At 40.7% G+C, this 21646-nt stretch overlaps 2 protein-coding genes and 1 long non-coding RNA gene across 5 annotated transcripts in view; 1 reads left to right on the plus strand and 2 right to left on the minus strand.

Moving 5' to 3' along the window:
* Nucleotides 1-9605, plus strand: part of LOC132401890 (fizzy-related protein homolog) — a 49465-nt gene extending 39860 nt beyond the window's left edge. For all 3 annotated transcript variants that reach the window (XM_059984216.1, XM_059984215.1, XM_059984217.1), the window contains 3 exons: nt 164-268; nt 4608-4700; nt 8938-9605. In XM_059984216.1, the coding sequence (XP_059840199.1) occupies nt 164-268; nt 4608-4700; nt 8938-8979 (240 nt within the window). In that variant the 3' untranslated portion in view covers nt 8980-9605. The remainder of the gene's footprint in view (nt 1-163; nt 269-4607; nt 4701-8937) is intronic.
* LOC132401891 (uncharacterized) overlaps nt 1-12517 on the minus strand; it is a 42053-nt gene extending 29536 nt beyond the window's left edge. The window contains exon 1 of the long non-coding RNA XR_009514740.1: nt 11802-12517. This is a non-coding gene — a long non-coding RNA (uncharacterized LOC132401891). The remainder of the gene's footprint in view (nt 1-11801) is intronic.
* Nucleotides 12518-12652: 135 nt separating this feature from the next.
* Nucleotides 12653-21646, minus strand: part of LOC132401892 (AP-1 complex subunit mu-1-like) — a 31755-nt gene continuing 22761 nt past the window's right edge. Inside the window, exons 8-13 of the mRNA XM_059984218.1 lie at nt 20445-20584; nt 19873-19944; nt 18006-18164; nt 14911-15036; nt 13859-13934; nt 12653-13289 (exon numbers count right to left, since the gene is read on the minus strand). Of these exons, the coding sequence (XP_059840201.1) occupies nt 13270-13289; nt 13859-13934; nt 14911-15036; nt 18006-18164; nt 19873-19944; nt 20445-20584 (593 nt within the window). The 3' untranslated portion in view covers nt 12653-13269. The remainder of the gene's footprint in view (nt 13290-13858; nt 13935-14910; nt 15037-18005; nt 18165-19872; nt 19945-20444; nt 20585-21646) is intronic.

A 21646-nucleotide genomic window follows, 5' to 3' on the forward strand; every position in this document is an offset into this window, starting at 1 on the left:
GATGAATATGTTTATATAGCCAATAAAAGTGTTGTGTGGCTTGCCATCTTTCAGTTGACTTTTACTTGAATCGGTATCTTTTGGAGCAAGGTTATTTCTAATTAAAGTCTATCGTTGTTTCATTTCTATTCAAGTTTTATTGAGACTCTGCTTTACTTTCCAGGTTAGTACGCATGGCTATTCCCAGAATCAAATCTTAGTATGGAAGTATCCGTCCTTAACACAAGTTGCCAAACTGACAGGACATTCATATAGAGTGCTGTACCTGGTAAGTGCCTTAACGTTCCAAATGGTTACAAGCACCAAAGGTTCCCTACTAATCATGTTTACTGACAAAAAGTATAACAACTGTAAGCACAGTGTGTAAATAAGGGTGACTGTAATATTTCTTATTTAATTATGGTGCAAGCAAGTGCAGTATGCGGAGACTATGCTGTAACTTCTCAGTTGAATTTATCACAATCTAAAGAACTGTGTGATCTTCCCCATCTCCTCTGACCTTCCCCTCTCTGATGCAGAACATTCTGTCCTCAGTAAAGGTCTCACCATTGTCCCCCTGCGCACACACCTCAGTGAGCTCCGCAGCTGCCGTAATACTGAGCTCTTCTTTCGCTGGCTCTGCCTTCGGCAGGGACCCTCCACCCCCACAGATAACCCCTTCTCCCGTCTTCAACCCTCCTCCTCTTCCTGGACACCCTGCTCTGGTCTTCTGCCTGCCCTGGATTTTTTTATTGCCAACTGCTGATGGGACATCAACCGTCTCGACTTCATCACTCCTTTCTCCAATTCCAACCTCATTCCTTCCAGATGTTCCGCTCTCCACGCTGTCCACACTAATCCTAACCTCACTGACAAACCCACAAACTGGAGGCTGCTTAGTAATCTGGCAGATTGATCTCTACCTTGCTGAGGTCCAATGACAACCATCAAACACCTGCTCTTACTTGCACCTTGGGAGCATTAGGCCTTTGTCTCCCACATTGTGGGAATCTCCCATCCTCTGCCACCAACCTCATAGTTCCCTCACCCCACACCTTCTGTTTCTACCTCCTACCCAAGATCCACAAACTTGCCTGTCCAGGTAGCCACATTGTCTCAGTTTGATCCTGCCCCACTGAACTCATATCTGCATACCTTGACTCAGTTTTGCCACCCTGGTTTGGTCCCTTCCTATCTACATTCTGACACTTCACGTGCCCTTGATCTTTTCAACGATTACCAGTTCCCTGGCCCCGATGGATGTCCAGTCCCTATACACCACCATCCCCCACTAGGAAGGCCTCAAAGCTCCCCGTTTCTTTCTGGACACCAGACCCAACCAGTTCCCCTTCCCCACCACTCTCCTCCATCTGGCAGAACTTGTCCTCACTCTCAATAATTTCCCCTTCGACTCCTCCCACTTCCTTCAAACAAAAGGTGTAGCCATGGGCACTCGCGTGGGTTTTGTTGGCTATGTGGAACATCAATGTTCCACACCTACACCAGTATCATTCCCCAACTTTCCCTACACTGCATCCGTGCTGCTTCCTGCACCCATGCGGAGCTCGTCGACTTCATCCACTTTGCCTCCAACTTCCATGCTGCCCTCAGATATACCAGGTCCTTTCCCAACATCTCCCTTCCTTTTCTCAATCTCACTTTCTTTATCTCTGGAGACAGCTTGTTTACCGATGTCTATCATAAACCCACTGACTCTCACAGCTACCTGGACTGTACCTCATCCCACCCTGTTACTTGTAAACCTGCCACTCTCTTCTCACAATTCCTCTGTCTCCGCCACATCTGCTCTCAGGATGACGCTTTTCATTCCAGAACGAAGGAGATGTCCTCCTCCAAAGAAGGGGGATTCTCTTCCTCCACCATTAATGCTGCCCTCAACTGCATCTCTTCCATTTCATGCACATTTGCCCTCACCGCATCCTCCTGCCACCCCTCCAGGGATAGGGTTCCTCTTGTCCTCACCTACCACCCCACCAGCCTCCACATCCAGCATGTAATTCTCCGTAATTTCCGCCTTCTCCAACTGGATCCTACCACCAAGCATATCTTTCCCTTCCCCCCCCACTTTCTGCTTCCCACAGGGATCGCACCCTATTCGACTCCCTTGTCCATTCATCCCTCCCTACTGATCTCCCTCCTGGCACTTATCCTTGTAAGCTGAACAAGTGCTACACCTGCCCCTACACCTACTCTCTCACTACCATTCAGGGTCCCAAACAGTCCTTCCAGGCGAAGCGACACTTCACCTGTGTGTCTGTTGGGGTCATGTACTGTGTCCAGAGCTTCTGGTGTGGCCTCCTGTATATCAGTGAGACCCAGTGTAGATTGGGAGACCATTTCACCAAGCACCTACGCTCCTTACCCGTCCACCAGTAAAAGCACAATCTCTTTGTGGCATCCACTTTAATTTTACTTCCCATTCCCATTCTGATAAGTTCATCCATGGCTGTCTGTACAGTCGCAATGAGACCACACTCAGGTTAGAGGAGCAACACGTTGTATTCCATCTGGGTCGCCTCCAACCTGATGGCATGAACATTGACAACTTGAACTTCTAGTAATGCGCCCCCCCCCCCCACCCTTCACCATTCCTCATTCCCATTCCCCTCGCTCTCCTTTTCACCTTACCTGCCCATCACTTCCCTCTGGTGCTCCTCACCCTTTTCTTTCTTCCTTGACCTGTTCTCTCCCATCAGATTCCCCCCTCTCTGGCCCTGTATCTCTTGTCACCAATCAACTTCCCAGCTCTTTATTTCACCCCCCCTTCCAGGTTTCACCCTTCACTTTGTGTTTCTTCCTCACCCCCCCCCCCCCCCCAACACCACCACCTTCTTACACCATTGAAGGGTCTCAGCTTGAAGCACTGACATTAGAAATCTTTTCCAGTGATGCGGCCTGGCCTGCTGTGTTCCTCCAGCATTTTGTGTATGTTGCTCGGATTTCCAGCATCTGCAGATTTTCTCTTGTTTGTGATCTGAAAGACTGACTCTACTTCACAGTTATGATTATTTTCAGTGTAAAAGACCAAAATTATTTCCAGGCAATCCAAAATGGTATATGGCTTAATTGGCTTGTGGTGAACTTGTTGTGAACACTGTGGTGTTCAATTCTTAAACTTGTGTGCCTATTCGCAAAGTGATTTCTATTCTAAGTTGCTTAACGTTCATTGCTGTGTATTTTGATCGGAAATGTTAGAGATTATATGTGAAATGAATATCTATTGTAGGAGGGATATTGTTTGCTGGCATAAGCTTTCATCTCTTACATGTAGTTTTATGTAAAAGGTTACTTGGCACAAAGGTTACTTGTCATTGTAATTGTCATTCCTCTCACTCCCTGGCCGTTTGTCTCGCATTTTTTTATAAGACCATAAGACGTAGGAGCAGAATTAGGCCATCTGGCCCATCACGTCTGCTCTGCTTTCCATCATGGCTGTTAGTTTTATTTCCTCCTCTTGGCCTTCTCCCCGTAACCTTCAATGCCACGTCCAGTCAAGATCCTATCAATCTCTGCCTTAAACACACCCAACGACCCGGCCTGCAGAGCTACCTGTGACAACAAATTCCACAAACTCACCACTCTCTGGCTAAAGAACTTTCTCCGCATCTATTTTGAAAGGGCACCCCTCTATCTTGAGGCTGTGCCTGCTTGTCGTAGACTCTCCCACCGTAGATCCAGTCCACATCTACTCTGTCTCGAAAGGTTTCAATGAGACCCCCCCCCAGTGAAAAGATAAATGAGAAAAATGGTTGACTTCACACTTGTCTTTTCAAACTCCTGTGGTAGCTTTGTTCCCCTGCCTTGTTTTTGGCAGAGAGCAGAGAAATCCATCCCTAAAATTAATTTTGAATGAATGGTTTTCAAAGCAGTTGGTGTCCGGCCGTGGATTCTGAACACAGCCAGCAGAGGGCACTCTATCAGTGAGCGACAGACTAAGTTTGACAGTGAGACTGAGTCACAGTAGCACTTATGTTAATGCTTTTATTTTTTAAATCTTATTTTTTTCCCACTTACACTTAACAGATGTTTATTTGTCTCAAGGACTGAAAAGAATATATTTTCCTTTTCACATTCCAGTTGGTAATGTGATGTGAGTTTCTTCCCTCTCTCACAGCCTGAACAATTTTGATTAAACAGTGGGTAAGTGAGCATTGCTTCATTTAGAGAAGTATTGGGAACTGTGTTCTCCCAGAACTGATACAGACTCCAGTCACATCTATCGGCATGGCAGAAACTTAAAATATTAATTAATTTTATATTTCCAAAATTGACCAACATAAATAAGCAATTCATTCTATATTGAAATTAGAAGAAACGAATAAATAATTTAAGAAAATCTGCCATAAGGTTGGTTTCCTATTGCTATGGAAAGCAGATATTAAAACAGCATCCCTGAGGCATAAACCTGTCTTGCATATCCTTCTGCAGGTATATATCGGTCTTGTTTATACCTATCCAACTTTACCAGGCAACTTACAGATCTAAACATCAGGAGATCAAGTTGTTTTTCTGAGTTCGAGTCCTGGTGGGACATAACGTCTGCCCCACCATGTATGCGCATTTTTCACTTAGTGTTGGTAATGAATTTCCCTTTCATTGATCTTTAGGCCATATCACCAGATGGCGAGGCTATTGTGACAGGTGCCGGAGATGAAACTTTGCGGTTTTGGAACGTTTTCAGTAAAACCCGTTCTACAAAGGTATCAAGCGTTTTGATGTTATTTGCTAGCAGAGTTGTGTTGTAAACATTTTTTTAATTTTAATTTAGCTATACAGTGCGGAGCAGGGCTTTATGACCCTTTGACCCAAGGTGCCCCAGCAACCCCCAACGAACCCGATTAACCCTAACCTATTCACGAGACAATTTACAATGACCAATTAACCTACCCGGTACATCTTTGAGCTGTGAAAGGAAACCGGAGCACGGGGAAAACCCACCCATTCCACAGGAGACGTACAGAGACTCCGTGCAGAATGGTGCCAGAATTGAACTCTTACAGCTCGGGGCATTCTGGAATTCAGAGTTCAATAGCATCGCGCTAGCCACTATGTTACCGTGGCACCCAATTTGATTGATTTATAAATAAATTTGTGTTTTTAGAGAGAAGCATACACTTTGGTAACTAGTTATTGAAAATATGTTTTTAATTTCCTGTTGCAAATTCTTCAACTTGTCTTTCATTTTTGCATCAATTTGATTATAACTTACATCTATAATAGCACTTCAGTCTAATTTGGGTAAGTTACTCAAGGAAAAAAAAAATCCTGGAATTGCCAATATTTTGAAATGAATTAACTTCTCCCCATTTCAAACTAACTCTGTGTACTTGTGATTCCTGCCTTAAGGAGACACTTGTTTCAGACAGCTGGTGTTCTTCTCTTCATGCTTCTAATTGGTTTTTGTCAAGCCAGCTCGTGGCCCCCGCCATGGACCGTGGCAAAGCCGTCTTGGATCTTGGTGAAGGCGTGTTTGGTCCAGGTGGAGGACGCCCTGGGTTGGGGCAACACAGGGGCAAGCTGGAGTTTGTCGAGAACCCCATCGTGTGGTGCTTGTACTGTCCTGGCATTTCTGAATCTATTTGCAGCTGTCCAGTTTTTCCCGGTAAATCCCGGTGGGGTTATCGATCAGATCTCTGGTGGGGGGGAGCATGTTGGTGTGCCGGGATTGGTGCCATTCATTGTGTTCATCATAGGAGTTGAGGATTTTCAAGTTGTAGAAAGGTTTTCAGGATATGAGTCAGAAAGATGGAGCATTTTCAATGAGTGTATGAACTGGAATGTTGGATACGTTTGTAGAATTTTGCTGAAGCCGCTCTCCTACGGATCTCCCAAGGGTGCTATTCCGCTCGTTGTTGGGAGCTGTTGGACAGGTGTGGATTTTAGGGCTCCTGAGATTATTCTCAGCTGTGTATTGATGATGTTTGCAGGTAGGTGTGCAATATTCAGCGACTGAGAAACATAGTGCTAGGCTCAAGGTTCATAAGACTGCCCTTAGTACCCCATTTAATTCCTGCTGTCTTCCTGATCATAACCATTCTGGATTTTAGTTTCTTTGCAACAGTTCGTGTGGATCTTTTATGAGAAAGTTCAATCTAGTGTGACTCCGAAGTACTTTGGGTGTGGATCGTTGAGCAGCTGTCATTTAGTTTGATATTTGGTTTAAATCTGGTAAGTCAGTTGTCCAGATGAAATATAGAAGTTGCTGTTTTGTTGACATTCATATCCAGGTAGTAGTTTGTGAAGTAGTTGGATAGGGAGTTGTTACCTTGGCTAAGAATTTTCTCAATGGGTTTGACATCATTCAATAGGAAGTCATCAGTATATCTAACATTAGCAGATTTGGTTTCAGGGAGATCATTGAGGTACCGATTGAACAAGGTTGGAGCAAGAACTGACCCTTGGGCGACGCCATTATGGAATTGCGTGATACGACTGGTGTCACTTCCTAGTCAAGTGATGTCACTTCCTAGTCAAGTGACCGGGCGCCTGTCATTCAGTGGAGGAGATGTAGGATCTTTTTACATTAAAACTCGTTTTAACATTAACCCTTGGTCCCAAACAGTGTCATATGCAGAAGTTAAATCGATAAAAATTACTCTAGTTTTATTTTTGAGTTCAAAGACTGATTTGATGTACGATGTGAGTGCAAGGCCTTGTTCACCGATATTCACTGAAGCCAGCTTGTTCAATATGTATGTCAGGATCTGTCAGAGATAACATTCTGGATAAAATAACACGCTGAAGAAGTTTGTAAGTATCGCAGAGGAGAGAAGTTGGCTGGTAACTTGCTGGATCATCTGCAGGCTTTCCTGGTGTAGTTGTTGCGGTGACTTTGCATGTTCCCTTCTGTTATGACAACACTGAAAGCACAAGTTAGACACTTGTCACTCCCCTCTCCGAGATGTTTCAGCATTTCTGGACAGATATCATTGATGCCGACGGCTTTTGCTGATTTAGTGTTTTGCAGGGCAGATTTTATGTCAGTTATTGGAAATGTAACTGTGTCATTATCTGGCGAGCTAATGCAAAGCTTTTGGTATTCGGATCTGACTTGTTTCAAACTTAAGATTAGGAATGTGCGTTCTTCTTGGTCTGATATGTTTTGCTACTGTGCACCGACTGGATAATTAGTTTGTTGCTTTGGTGCTGTATTGGGATCTAGTTTTTTTGAGGAGCGGTCATGCAGGTTTGCTGGAGTGAGTGAGGTCCATGTTTTCAACAGTTTCCATCCATCTATTTTGTCTGTTGCAGAGTGATTTGAGGAGCTGTAGTCGTATCGCCTGTTGTTTTAAACTCTTGAAATAGTTCTTCACTTTTTTTAGACCAACAAGGAATGTATTCTTGTCGATGGCCTCTCACTATTGTCTCTTTTCGCACAGTTTAGCATGTGTCTATGAAATGGGTGGAAAGCTTCAGTGGTGGGTGGTATTCTACACAAATTGTCGACTTCTGAGGTGAATTTTTCCCAGTTTGCTTTCCCAAAGATCCATCTGGGTTTTGGGCAAGAGAGTTGAGTGGGTATATGGGATCCATCCATTATTAGCTTTGAGGAAAATCACCAAGGATTTCATGAGGAGCTGGTACGTGTTCAAGTTGACTGCTTGTTGTTACAAAACAAGTCTGGTGTGTAATTTTGTTGCTGTCTAACTGAGAAGAATGTCTCTTTATCTTTAGGATCACGTGGTAGTTGAAGGTCATTATTAGATGCCCAATGACTGATGGCTTCTCTGGCTGAGCTATTTTCTGAGAGACACTAACATTTATATTGTACCCTTCTGAACGACCATTTGCCACATGGCTTCACACTAAATAGAGCAATTTTTGCAAGTCTGTTTATCTAATGGAGGAAGCCTTTTTTGCAAAACTGCTCATACTAAGGTCTGACATCAGCCATTTCTCAAAATCCAGAATATTCTGAAGCAGTGCTTTTGTTAATATTCCCTTGTAACCTATTACATATACTGATTGTCGGTGAGGCCATGTGTACTGCCCACTTGTAAACTGCCCTTGTGCAGCCAAGTACCACTACTTTGTTTATTAACACTCTGTGAAAGCCTAAAGATAGTTTTAGATGAAACCAAATGCATAAAACCACAACAACTTCACAGAACCGTAGAAATGTTTCAAGAATATGTGGTCAGCCTCTACAGATACAGTATTAGTGTTACATTTTCCCAGTAGGCTAAAAGAAAGATCAGTTGGACATAATATACTTCCTTTGGAATTAGTTAAAGGAATTAGCTTCTTTAAGCATCAACAATTGCATTTCTCCTTGCACTTCCCATTCCCATTGGGCAACACATGGATTCGATCTACCCAACAGCTTCAACCCTACCCCCTGATCCTTTGTTCTTCCCCTGAGATTTATTCCTCTCCCACTAAACTATTGAATACTGAACTACATTCTTTTCCCTGAATGAGTTGATGGTGTAAATGTTTCCTGGCCATTTCAGACATATTTTCATGACTCCCTTGGTTCTCTGATCTTTAAAGATTAATGGGATTTGTTCAGATGCTGGTATTTATACCCCTAACTCCAGGTTCCTGAATACCTGCTAATCCCAGAACTGGTGGTCATGCTACCATCATCTTTACACTAAATAGATTCCCCTTCTAACTTTCCGCCTCACTTTCTTCCATTCATCCCTTTTTTTTTGACCAATTGTTAAAATTCCTCTGCTCCACCCGTCTTTTATTTTGCCAATTCTGTAAATTGAGTCTTTTTCATGCTGGCTTAATACAAGTTGTTGAAGTGATAGACAGCAAATCAATAAAGTTGATAACCTTGAATTTAATTTTTAATGATGTTAGATTTTCTCTGTAGCTTTAATGAATTGCTGCCTTGTATCCAACCTTAGTATATGAATGTGAAGTTTGTGCATACATTAAATGTTTCTTGAAGCAGTTAATTGTTTGATTTGTCTTTTTTTTCCCCAGGAATCCAAATCTGTCCTTAACCTTTTTACAAGGATACGGTAAAACTGAAGAACACTGATAAAGCAAACTCCGTCATCCGCAGACATAAGCAGCAGTAAAGTTTATCAGAGCACACATTACCCCTCTTCACTGTTTTTGTTCGATTGGTCAATGCACTTTAACTTGCAGAGATTTGAAGCTGATTGGACAGGAGAATGTTGGGACGTATCTCAAAATGGATGGTGAAAGAATTGAGAAGGAGTTTGATATTAAGGGAAAAGGTTCACTTTATATGTATCTATGTACAATGTGTACAGAAACTATTTATTGGACTAAGGATGACATTTTGATGCTGTATTAATGTTTGCATGAAAATGGGAGTGTAGAGATGGATCCAGATTTGTTCAGTTCTTTTGTATAGAGAAAACATGAAAAAACACATACCTGAGGTTTTTCAAAAAATTTTCAAAAAATTGAAAGAAAGGTATATGTTTTTTTTATTGCTTTAAATTAATTGCCCCCATTCTATGTGATTATTTAACAGTATCTGCTTCTAGAGCTGAGGAATTTCATTTTCTGTAATTTACATTGCACTTATGAATCTTGTTCTGTTGGAGTAAAGTTGTTATGAATGGGATCCATAATTAAAATATTTAACATGTAAATTTAAATTGTGTATTTTATAATGTGTCTTTATTGAAGAGAGCCAGCACTTTGAGGCCTATTCTGAGTTGCCACTCTAAATATGCCATCCTAGCATCACTACTCTAGAAAGCTTCAACTCAACCTCGTCATGGGTAACTTTTTACTTTGCATTCCAGATTTAATTGCAGTGTTTAGTGATTTGAGCTAGCCTGTTTAAAATGTGCCATTACAGTCTATCTACCTCTTTTTCTATTGGAGCAAGTTGGCTAACTACCAATCATTATTGGGTGGCATGGTAACGTAACGGTTAGCACAACGCTTTACAATACAGGCGACCTGGGTTCAATTCCCATCACTGCCTGTAAGGAGTTTGTACGTTCTCTCTGTGACCATGTGGATTTCCTCCAGGTTCTCTGGGTCCCTCTCACAGTCCAAAGATGTACTGATTGGTGGGTTATTTGGTCATGGTAAATTGTCCCATGATTAGGCTAGGGTGCCTATTTGCGCTGTATCTCAATAAATTTTAAAAAAATACAGTTACTGAAATGTGTTTGAGCTGTACAGTTAGCAAAATGAAGTTGGACCTTCCACAGCATCTGCAGGGCTGAGTTCCTCTACAGACTTGCTCCTGCTGTAAAACTCTGCTTTCTGGCATAAAGCTCATGAAAAATGTGGACCACTTGTTGTGTGGGAGCCATCTCTCAACAAAGGCATGTGTCCTTGGCAAAATTCAAAACAGCAGCACAGGCTTTGGTCATTTGAGAGAACAGTACTTGAAGATTAAGACTTCAGACTTGTGTGTCTGCAGAGCAGGAGTGACCTCCACCCTCCTCTATACTCAGGATACCTGGACTATCTACATACAGCAGACACCTCAGGGGACTAGGAGGATGCCACCAATTCTGGCTCTGTAAAATCCTCCAAATTTACTGGTGAGAAAAAAATTGATGCCAGGCCAACATTCCCACCACTATCAAGTCTGTTGTTACGTTCATCGCTACCTTTTTGGAGACCAATTTGTTTGCATAACGAAACACCTGAAACTGCTCTATTCCAAGCTCAGGCAAGGGGAGAAATTACCAGGTGGACAGAAGAAAAGACGCAATAACATTCCTTTTTAAAGCCTCTTCTGAAAACAAGTACCCAATATTTACCCTGGCCCAGTGGAGAAGCAGAATTTGGAATAGTATCATGAATCTCAGGTCCGTACTTATGTAAACTGTGAAAGGGTACCACACCTCACCACCTCTCAAACTACCCTCCATACTTCCTCAATGGAAGAGCATCTGCTTCCCATCAGCCGTAAAACTAGAGCTGAAACAAGCCAGCTTCACTTCTGGATGACAGCCAAAGAAGATGATGATGCAGAAAACAGCAGGGGAATTGCACCCGCTTTAAGCAGAAGCTGCACTTTACATGGTTAAATAGTAACAGTGAGTACAGTATTATGAGTTACAGCGAGTATTTCTTTCGGTTAGCACTGGTAGAATTGAAACTGAGCTGAAATATTTGGAGTGTACATGTTTGAGCATAACACCTTGTCAATTGTTATTAAATCTGATAGACTTTCTATGTGTATGTTGGTGCTAATCCTGCAAGATGTGATTCTTCTGTTAGAAAAGCTAAACAATTCAGGGAAAATTTAAAGATTGATATAGGAGGTACTCTTGACCAAGACACCAATTTACAGCACAGTAAGACTATCTGTTCTCCCCTGCCGTCCACACAAATCCATCTTAGCATACCTTTTCTATTCCTTTCACCATGGCCTCCTCTGCTAGGCCACACTCAGCTGGAGAGCAACACCTTATATTCTGTCTGGGTAGCCTCCAGCCTGACGGCATGAACATCGATTACTTAGACTTCCAGTAATTGCCCCCCACCCCTCACCATTCCCCATTCCCATTTCCCCCCTCACCATTCCCCATTCCCATTTCCCCCCTCACCTTTCTCCTCACCTACGCATCACCTCCCTCTGGTGCTCCTCCCCCTTCCCTTTCTTCCATGGCCTTATGTCCTCTCCTATCAGATTCCCCCCTCTCCAGCCCTTTTATCTCTTTCAGCAATCAACTTCCCAGCTCTCTACTTCACCCCTCCCCCTCTCCTGGTTTCACCTATCACCTCCTACCTAATACTTCTTCCTCCCCTACCCCCACCTCCTTACTCTGACCTTTCTCTCCCAGTCATGATGAAGGGCCTCAGCCCGAAATGTTTACTCTTTTCCATAGATGATGTCTGACCTGCGAGTTCCTTCAACATTTTGTGTGTTGCTTCTTCCTGTGTGATAGGGTTGTTAACCTCAATGACAAGCAGCAGATACACATGGGTCTTTGTGATCTAGTTCTCATGCCCTGCGTATTACTGAATATTGCAGTTAGTCTACGCACTGCAAATCACTGTTGAAAGAGAGCAGGGAATCTACTGGATAGCAGCCAAGGTATATGGGACACAAGAGAGAAGTCCAAACCAATAGCAGGAAATCTAAACTGTCACTGATTTATGAGGAAGGTGGAAAGTTTTACACTCCCTAACAGCAATACAACTGCATTTCAGGTGGGTCCAGTTCTCTCCCAAACACAAATGCTAAAACTTTACCCCTGCACAATGAAGACAGTAGGGTCACTGATAATATCTGCAACATGATAAGCTGCTTCAAATCGCCACTCACCAAATGTCAGTCCGGGAATTGCAAACCCATTCATCAGTCCTGTAGATGATCCAATCTTTCCCACCAGCTGTGTTGTCCCACAACTCCCTGCATGTAGTTTCAGTGCATTATAATCACAATTCACCATCCCTGTTAACAGTTTCACCTGTACATTTTAAAGGTGGGAATACGAAGAAATCTACAGATCTGGAAATTGAAACAGCACACACAAAATTTGGTGGAACGCAGCAGGTCAAGCAGCATCTATAGGAAGAAGTACAGTCGACGTTTCGGACCGAGACCCTTCATCAGTACTAATGGTAGTCAGTTAATCCTGACAAAGGGTCTCAGCCCAAAACATCGATTGTACTTCTTCCTTCGATGCTGCCTGGCCTACTGCATTCCACCAGCATTTTGTGTGTGTCATTTCAAAGGTGGTGTAGTTATAGCAGGGAATTGTACTATTTAACAATGCTGCACTTTTAGAGCATGTTGGTGTCACTAATAAGCCCCATCCCTGATTTCACTTTGAAAACAAGCTACTACCTTGTACTGTTGTGGTAAGATCTAAACAGGTTCCTCTTCAAAACAAGTGCCGCTCCCACTGTTGCCTTTTGTACATACCCAGAAGGCATAACACACGCATTTTCAGAACACCATAATTATTAATGGAAGAACAAGCACAAAGTGGTAAAGCAACATCGTACCAGGGCAACTAACATATAAAAACCACCATCAGATAGCAATAGCCGTGTGCATGCGTACTTGTTTAATGAACAAGTATTTTCACATTGTCAAAGTAGTGCAAACCTGAGGCTGTATTCAGATCCTGGTGGCCTATAGACATGTAATTCGGAACTAGATGAAATGACTATCCTTTCTCCAAAATAAAATTATTCTATTTATTTTTTTTAAATCTGTGCTGTTTCATACTTAATCTAAAATGAAGCATGTACCAAGGACCTTTGTTTCAGAGTTTCAGACAACAGTGAACTTCTTATGAACAACGTCCAGGCTTGGAATCCTCCCAATCTTCTTCAGAAACTTGTCAAATTTGTATTTTATATGCGAATCTGAAAATCTAGGGACAAATGAGAGATTTCAAAGTTCAAAGTAGATTTATTAATTGAAGTATATATACCATATACAACTTTAAGGTTCATTTTCTAGCAGGCAGCCACCAAAAAACAAAGAAAAGCAATAGATTTGTTATTACATCACCCGTGGCCAGCCCAAAGTACAGCAATGTTACTGTTGCCCCGTGTGGAATCATACAGTCATATGTACCGACAGATATATTCTTCTGAAACTGGATTGTCACGTGTGGATACTTAATAAGTGGTAAGTGATTTGAATCCTGTTCCTCCTCAGGCTGAGAACTTGTGGTTGTGGATTTATTCCCAGCTTCATCACAATACACAAACTATGCAGTCTCAGTCTGTATAACTATCTGGCCAATCAGTAAGATTGTAAATCAGGATTTTATTTTCACTTCCTGTTGAATTTGATGGTTTTATTTGATACCCCCCTCTTTGTAACACAATTAAAACAGGAGTTCTCCACGTGCATCAAAATTTCATCTTGTACACCACTAAACTCCACAAATTTGTTTCATAAAATAATGTCTGCAATTTTTCGACGAAGCATTACCTCCACTTTTTGTTAGGCATCGAACCCAGGAAGTTGCCTCATAGCGTCCCTTTTCTATTATTCGCACGTATTTGATCTATAAAAATAAAACTGTTATTCAGGTGCTTGTTTGATGTAATACCTAATATATTATCGAAGAAAATTCTATTATTACCAGCCAACACACACAAAATGTTGGAGGAACTCAGCAGGCCAGGCAGCATCTAGGAAAGGATCTTTATTTGATGCTGCCTGGACTGCTGAGTTCCTCCAGCATAATGAGTGTGTGTGGCTCGGATTTCCAGCATCTGCAGATTTTCTCTTGTTTGCGATTGGTACTGGGCAGCAGTGTAAGAAAAGTCATGGTTGTCTGGAGCTTGTAACATTCATTCAACATAAAACATAAGTTAGTTAATGGTACACCTACTTAACAAATAAGACATTTCATAGATCAACCATTCTTTAGGATTCATTAAAGAAAACTGCTAATTTGAGGAAACAATATTTATAATGGAGCAAGACTAACAAAGCTCAGTTCATAAAGAATGTTATGGATAGGTTGAAGTACGGGGGAGAAAATGCTGGAATGGGAGAATGGCACTTGGTGGGGGGGGCATGTTTAACAGCAATAGAAAGAAAGAAAATTAGGAATATTTTCATTACATCAGTGTCACAGGGATTCCAGTCACAATCTCAAAGTGAAAGAACAATAGATTTGATTAAAATTTGGATTTATCTCCAGCTGTCTTGCACCTTGAATGTGCACAGATTGAATTTTAAGCTTGGGGTTCCTTATTGTTAGGTCATTATAAGATCACAGTTTCAAAGTCAAAGATTTGTGCATAAGATACTTGTAGTAAGTGTTGAAGATACTTCAAACACAGAAAGAGACTTTACACTTAACCCAATATGAAATAGAATAATGTTCTCTACAAGCATGGGTAAATCATTAAGCTGCAAGAATTGAGCTTTCTGGTCTAGGTTTAACAGTGCTATTTTATTCACCTTTGTAAAGATATAAGTATTATATAAATACATGCCACCTAAAGGTGTTAAGCATGAATGAACTATACCTGTAGACCGGATGCGGCTAGGTACTGGATTTTGAAATTCACTCTGATTGGAGGTTTCGCTTCAGGTTCCTCAGCCTCTACACTCGGTAATCCCAGATGTGCCTTCATTACAAATTCTTTCCCTCCCTTAAACAATTGAGCAATGATAAAACATCATCAGCAATCAAATATTCTAGAAAGGTTTTTATCTTTAAAATAAAACCCATAAATTTTTGGATTGCTATTCTCTGCACCTATCACTGATGTATAACTACAGGTAAAAGAGATTGTGTTCAAGTTACTGAGGGAGCGAAGCTGTGGTATCTTGTGGAGTGATCTCTATGTTGTAAGATTCTTCCAACCGTTTATGATGTATAATTCTCAGTCTGGCTCTGTTCCTGCAAGTCAGTATGACAAATAGGAAGTACACAGACATTTTTTAAGCTTATTTTAATTCATCAATAATTATTGATTGTTCCATTTACTCTTCAGAGCAAAGCTAATGTAATGGAATTCAGTAGTGAGAAAATTGTGATTTCCAGTGTTTCAAATAAGCTGTCCTTTTCACAAAATGAATGACAGCTAATTATAGCTTTTGTCAGCTGAAGAACAATATGGTAATTTTAAGGCAAATTTAACACAGCAACAGGAGCTAAAGAGAGCATTTTAAAGAAGCTACATTACCAAGATGTAAATACTTTTGCTGATGGAGAAATTTTAAGGAGTATTGTAAAGGAGAAATAAACAAGAGGGGGTGGGGTTTATTGAAGAGATTTACAGAATAGAGAACAGAGGCAGCTGAAGCACAGCCGTCAATGGTTCAGTGACTAAGGTCAATAGTGCACATTGTGCCAGAATTACGAAACACAAAATACACTGCAGATGCTGTGGTCAAATCAACACGTATAAACAAGCTGGAGGAACTCAGCAGGTCGGGCAGCATCCGTTGAAACAAGCAGTCAACATTTCAGGCCAAGACCCTTCATCCTGACAAACTCATAACCAGGTTAAAAATAACACTGAGACTGTGAAAGGCAAGGCTCGGTTTCAGTGTGTGGCCAGAAAAAGAGATGAAAATTCCAGATAAGGATCATCACTTGAGCTAGAGCTAAAGAGAATGGCTTCAGTCCTTCAAATATTTCATCTGGCATGTTACATTCTCAGATGAGCTTTAATGGTGGAGATGACACCGAGGAACTTTGAGGCTTCCGGTTTCCTCCCTCCACTGCTACGTGAGACAATGACGTGGGGCACACCATTATTTCCAGGGCAAGAGGACATCATTGTCAGCGTGATGTTGTGAACAGTTGATTGTCAGCGAGGAGTGCTCAGCCTTTAATCTGCAGACTGTGCTTAATGTTTTTAGAGCACAGGGTACCATAAAGAAAATACAAGGGCTGTGCTATTAGAAAACACTACCAAGAATCAAATATTGAAAGGAAAGATGCTTAATGGTACTTGTAATTTCAGTTTAATTGTTTCGGGTACATAGCTGTGAATTAATTTATAACAATTGATAGATGTACAAATGGTTAGGATATTCTTCAATAAGAGCACTCTGTGGAAATCTGGTTTTATTTTAAAAAACAAGCTTATACTTACACTGATGTCATTACATCAGACACCATCTCTTAAAGTGAACATAATAATTCAATGAAAGTGTTTGTGAATAATGTAGAACAATTTCTATTATAGACAATATGTGTCATCTGTCACCCATTACATTACCTTAAACAGGTACACCCCCCCCCCCCCCCCACCAATCCAGAATTTACCAAAACCGGCAGTGTGAGCCTGTCTGGAGCGTGTAATAACCTCCCGACTCGGGTCCTATGTACCTGGAGTAACTGTTGGAGTAACAGCAGGTGTCACTGGCTCGTCCAGTTATGTGCTGACATGCGCATGGTCATGTCATGATGCAGGAGGTATGGTCGTGGTACCATTCAGGTCTTGGTGAGCCGGTTTAATGCGATCTACAAAAATACATTCAGCTTTGCCCTTCCTATCTACAATAAAAGTCATTGCATCCTGTTCCAGTAGATGGAATGGATAAGTAAGGGGGCTTAAAAGGGACATTGATGTGCACCATGGCGGAGAAAGGTGAAGGAGGTAGAATGTAGGTTAAATGGAACCCAAGGGTGCTGTACCACGTGATGTGCGGTACGAATAGGTGTGAAAGTATTAAGTCTACTGAGTAGAGCGCACCATTGCTGAGACACTGACTAGGCAGACATGGCATCACCCAGCACCCGTAGCAGCTGCCCGTACACCAACTCATCTGCGGAGGGTTGCAAGTTCCTCTTTTGGAGCCATTATAAGTCCCAACAGGACCCATGGAAGATGACCGTGCAATATTGTCCATCAGGAGGCCCTCAGAGCAGCCTTTGATGAACGGTAAAACCACTCACGCAGACCATTGGACTGTGGGTGATGCACTGTAGTTTAATGCAATTTAATGCCAAGGTCATTTAAGAGACTCTTAGATAGGCACGTGGGTTGTAGAAAAATGGAAGGTCAGATTGAGTAGGTTAAAGGGTCAGCACAACACTGTGGGCTGAAGGGACTGTACTGTGCTGTAAGTTTCTATGTTCTATATACCTGTTTTCCTTTAGGATTAGTAAAGAATCATGAAACCAATAGCTTACAAGGGAACTCAATATTGAATGATTATCATAGTCGATTTCATCTAGCTTTTGTACATGTTAGCTGTATGTGTACATGTTAATGTTCAGTAGGGACCAATAGTGACTTAGAAATATAAAGGATTTCTGAATGCAAAACTCTGGCCTGGTGGCTGTCCCTGTGTCTTATGGTCTTATTGCAAAAGTATCAAAGGTATATTTGCTTTAGACTCTTCTGATTGGTCTCTCTGTGTCATTAATTAATTAATCAATCTCTCATCTGTCATTAATTGATACACTGAAATTACCCACATGAAGACCTGAAGCACCATTTCTGCAGCAGTTTAAGCCCAAATGAACCACTTTAATTCTGTAAATATTAAAAAATACAAGTACAAACATAACAGTGTAAAATTTTCTGCTGTAATAGATCATTTGTGGGCATCCCAGATTTTCATATGCAATTGTTTGGAAACATATTTAACATTAACTTACTTTAATTGAATTTATAGTCCAGATGATGGCACTGTCCTCGGGTACCCATTCTACAGAACCCTTAACAGTGCTGAATCTTGGGGATGAAGCATCACTGGGGACAGGGATAATAATCTCAACGTCTGTAGCCATAATGTTGTTCTTGAATTGTCCTTTAACCTGCGACATCACAGAGTTGCATAGAATACCTATTTCTATAATTTTTTTTTTACAAATGTATATAGACATAATGTGACATCTTTCACATACAGTACAATTCACTGTCTAGAATGACACTAACCCATACAGCAGTAAGGTTCAAAGCAAGTACCACTTTTTCTTATTTATGTTTGTTCTGTGCTGGCTACAAAAGAGATCTAGGGGGATGGTGCAGGGCTAGGAAATCATTAGTGATGAGGAAAGATAGAACAAGCTGGCAACATTTCTTTTTGGCAATAGAGAGCGTCAAGGAAAAGTTGAACTGAACTGTATAAAATCGTGTGTTACCACAGAGTACATAAGAAAAGCCCATTTGCCTTAGCAGAGGGGTCAAAAACAATGAGGCATAATTTTAAAGTAAATGGTAAGAGATTAGTGGGGAAACAAGAAGAACAACGATTACAGACGACGGTGAAGACTTAAGGTCACTGCTGGAAAGAAACGCAGGGGTAAGAGACTTCAATGCAAAACAATACACAGTAAGCTGAGTTTGTAGGGTACAGTCCAATTATTAGAAATATAAGTTAGGTTTGATAACTCTGTCATCCATCATGGGTAAAATGGACAGAATGGCCTCCTGTGACATAAGTGTTCTATGATTGTCTATCTTAGCCTAGTGCACAAGTGGACCAATATAAATACTCTCAATTTACCAAGCTAGGGAAGAGTAAAAAAATTCTAGCCACTTCTGTTTGTCCTCTAATCACCCAATGAAGAAATAAGTTATAAAGTAGAAAGATGCAATGCCTTGATGCTGACACTTTTCTATGTTTAGAGGAAGTAAAAGATCTCCAAAATGATGTATTGGAAGCATCTTTGAGACATATTTCTATTTAACAGTCAAATTCACTAAGGAGGAGAAATAAATGGCATTTAAGTGAATGTCTTTTCACAGCATCAGAAGGTTTGAAGCCAAAGACTGGAGGACAAATCCCTTAGCCTCATGTCTTGCCTCTTTCCATGAAGGAGATTGGTTGAGGTATTGAGACAATTCACTGTCAACTCAAATAACCAGGGATTAATGCAAAATGGCAGAATGGTAGTGGATTAAGAGTAAGGGGAAATTAGAATAATTTATCAGGAGATGCTTGATAGTTGTTATGCTAACAAGGTCCTTGACACTGTGTTTACCTATTCATAAGAAACACTAAATCATTCAATCTATTTTCATACAGATAACCACCCTTGCTACTTTCCTCTAACTTGTAATGACTGCTTTGCACAAAAGCCTTGTGCTGTGCAATGTTTTGCCCAGTGACGACAACATGTAAACACTGAATTTTTAAGTGGAAGTAAGGATGAAGCTATTCTAAGGATAATAAGCCATTCTGCTTTAAATGAACTAGAGGTTCTCTTGCACTTTGCTTCTTTGGAATTTGACATAGAGAATCAATAATTCCTTTAATAAGAACAGTAAAAATAAACCAGTCCTAAAATCTGCAGACAAATCATCGCAAATTCAACACTGTCAACACCGCCCGCATCAGAACTGGAAAAGGAAATGTAATTGTGTACGATCGTAAAATATACTTACCATGCCAATGAGGTAGAGGGTGACAACCTTTTGTGTGCAGTTTAAATCACCTGTGTGTGCTAGTAGCACAAGATGTGTGCATGCACTCACCTCAGAGGGAACATTGCACCTTAATCTTCCTAGTCGTTTCCTTACCTTTGTTGTGATCTCCATTCTGCTATGTGAGTATTTCTGTAGAGCTGCTTCAACCACTATATATGGTCTGACCTGAATAGAAATGTACCCACAGTCATTTATCTCACAATTCAATTTATAAGATTTTTTTTCCTCTACTTGATATGTGTAAAAAAAATCTAGAACATTATTTTCATAGTTGACATTCCTTCCAATTTAACTTTGCAACAAAAAATGAATATTGTTCTAAATGGAAACTACTGAAAAATTGAGGCTCTTCAAACAATAATCCATAATTAGAAATCAGCCCTTTTTAGTCTTATCTTTAACTAACATGCAAGAGCAGCCTAGCAACACGTTATTGAAATAATGTATTCAAAGAGTGATCAATCACATGAAAGAGATTGAATTTAGAATAATAAATGTATATAGTTTATAGATCTGATTGAATTATGTACTTAGCTTGTTAAATGATTCAAGGATGATACAATAAGTTCACTCAAGTGGCCAATTTATGCCTCATATTCCTTGAGAAGCTTTTGTCAAATGACACAATACAGGATAATACATTAATACAAGTCGTCATATCCTACTCGGTTGGTAACTCGATAGGACATCAGTTCAAACTCCTTGTCTGGTGGGATGAAGGAGATGACGCGTTCATTCTCAAAGCGAGATAGCCGAACAGACGAATGAAATTTTATATCTTCAAAGTCCACCATGTTAGCATTTACTGCATTGGAACAAGAAAGTTAGTATTAACTAGGTTTGAGACACTCACTTATTTCAACTTTAAATGAAATGCAGGTCAGCTTAATATGCTTTAATAAAAATGAATTAAATGAGATGTTAAGCTGCTCTGGCAGGAATACATTCTTGACTTTGATCCTGAGAATGCACATATATTTGACTTCAAGTTTGGAAATATTTTATCTGAGTTCAAGTTTGGAAACGTACCTTCGTATGTTGATTTCACAATGCATGCATGAGAAAGGAAAGATTCATTTATTTTCTGATATAAAATTCAAGTTTGATGTTATATCTTGAAGCACTGATATTTGTACCTGATTGTGTTACTGTTTAGGCATGTGTACAAAATGTACCATATGGTATAACATTTGATACATTATTATAGCAGGCTCTGCTGTCTGCTAGTTTCCTGGGTGCTAACATTGCTAAAGATCTATCCTGGGCCCAACATATTGATACAATTACAAAGAAGGCACAACTGCAGCTATATATCTTTAGGAGTTTGAGGAGACTTGGCAAGTGAGCAAAGACTCTGGCATATTTCTACTGATGTACCATGGAGAGCATTCTAACTGGTTGCACCACTGTCTGATATGGAAGACCCACTGCACAGGATTGGAAAAAGTTGCAGAAAGACTTAAACTCAGCCAGTTCCATCATGGACAGTAGCCTCCCCAACATCAAGGATCCCTTTAAAAGGAGATACCTCAAGAATGTAGCATCCATCATTAAGGACCCCCATCACCCAAGACATGCCTTCTTATCATGCTACCATCAAGGAGATGGTACAAGACACACAATCAATGTTTCAGCAATAGCTTCTTCCCCTGCACAATCAGATATATATATTCTTGCTATTTACAGTTTTTTTTCTGATTATTACGTAGTGCAATGTATTGCTGCCAGGAAGCAACAAATTTCATAATAGTGATATTAAACCTGATTGCAATTCTGATTCTGAATTCATTCTTGGTTGCAGAGAACAGATCGATTCCAAATACTAGTCATTGAATACAGATGCAACTTAGGTCAGAGAAAACATTTG

The sequence above is a fragment of the Hypanus sabinus genome, chromosome 11 (genome assembly GCF_030144855.1).
Source record: "Hypanus sabinus isolate sHypSab1 chromosome 11, sHypSab1.hap1, whole genome shotgun sequence".
Taxonomy (NCBI): domain Eukaryota; kingdom Metazoa; phylum Chordata; class Chondrichthyes; order Myliobatiformes; family Dasyatidae; genus Hypanus; species Hypanus sabinus.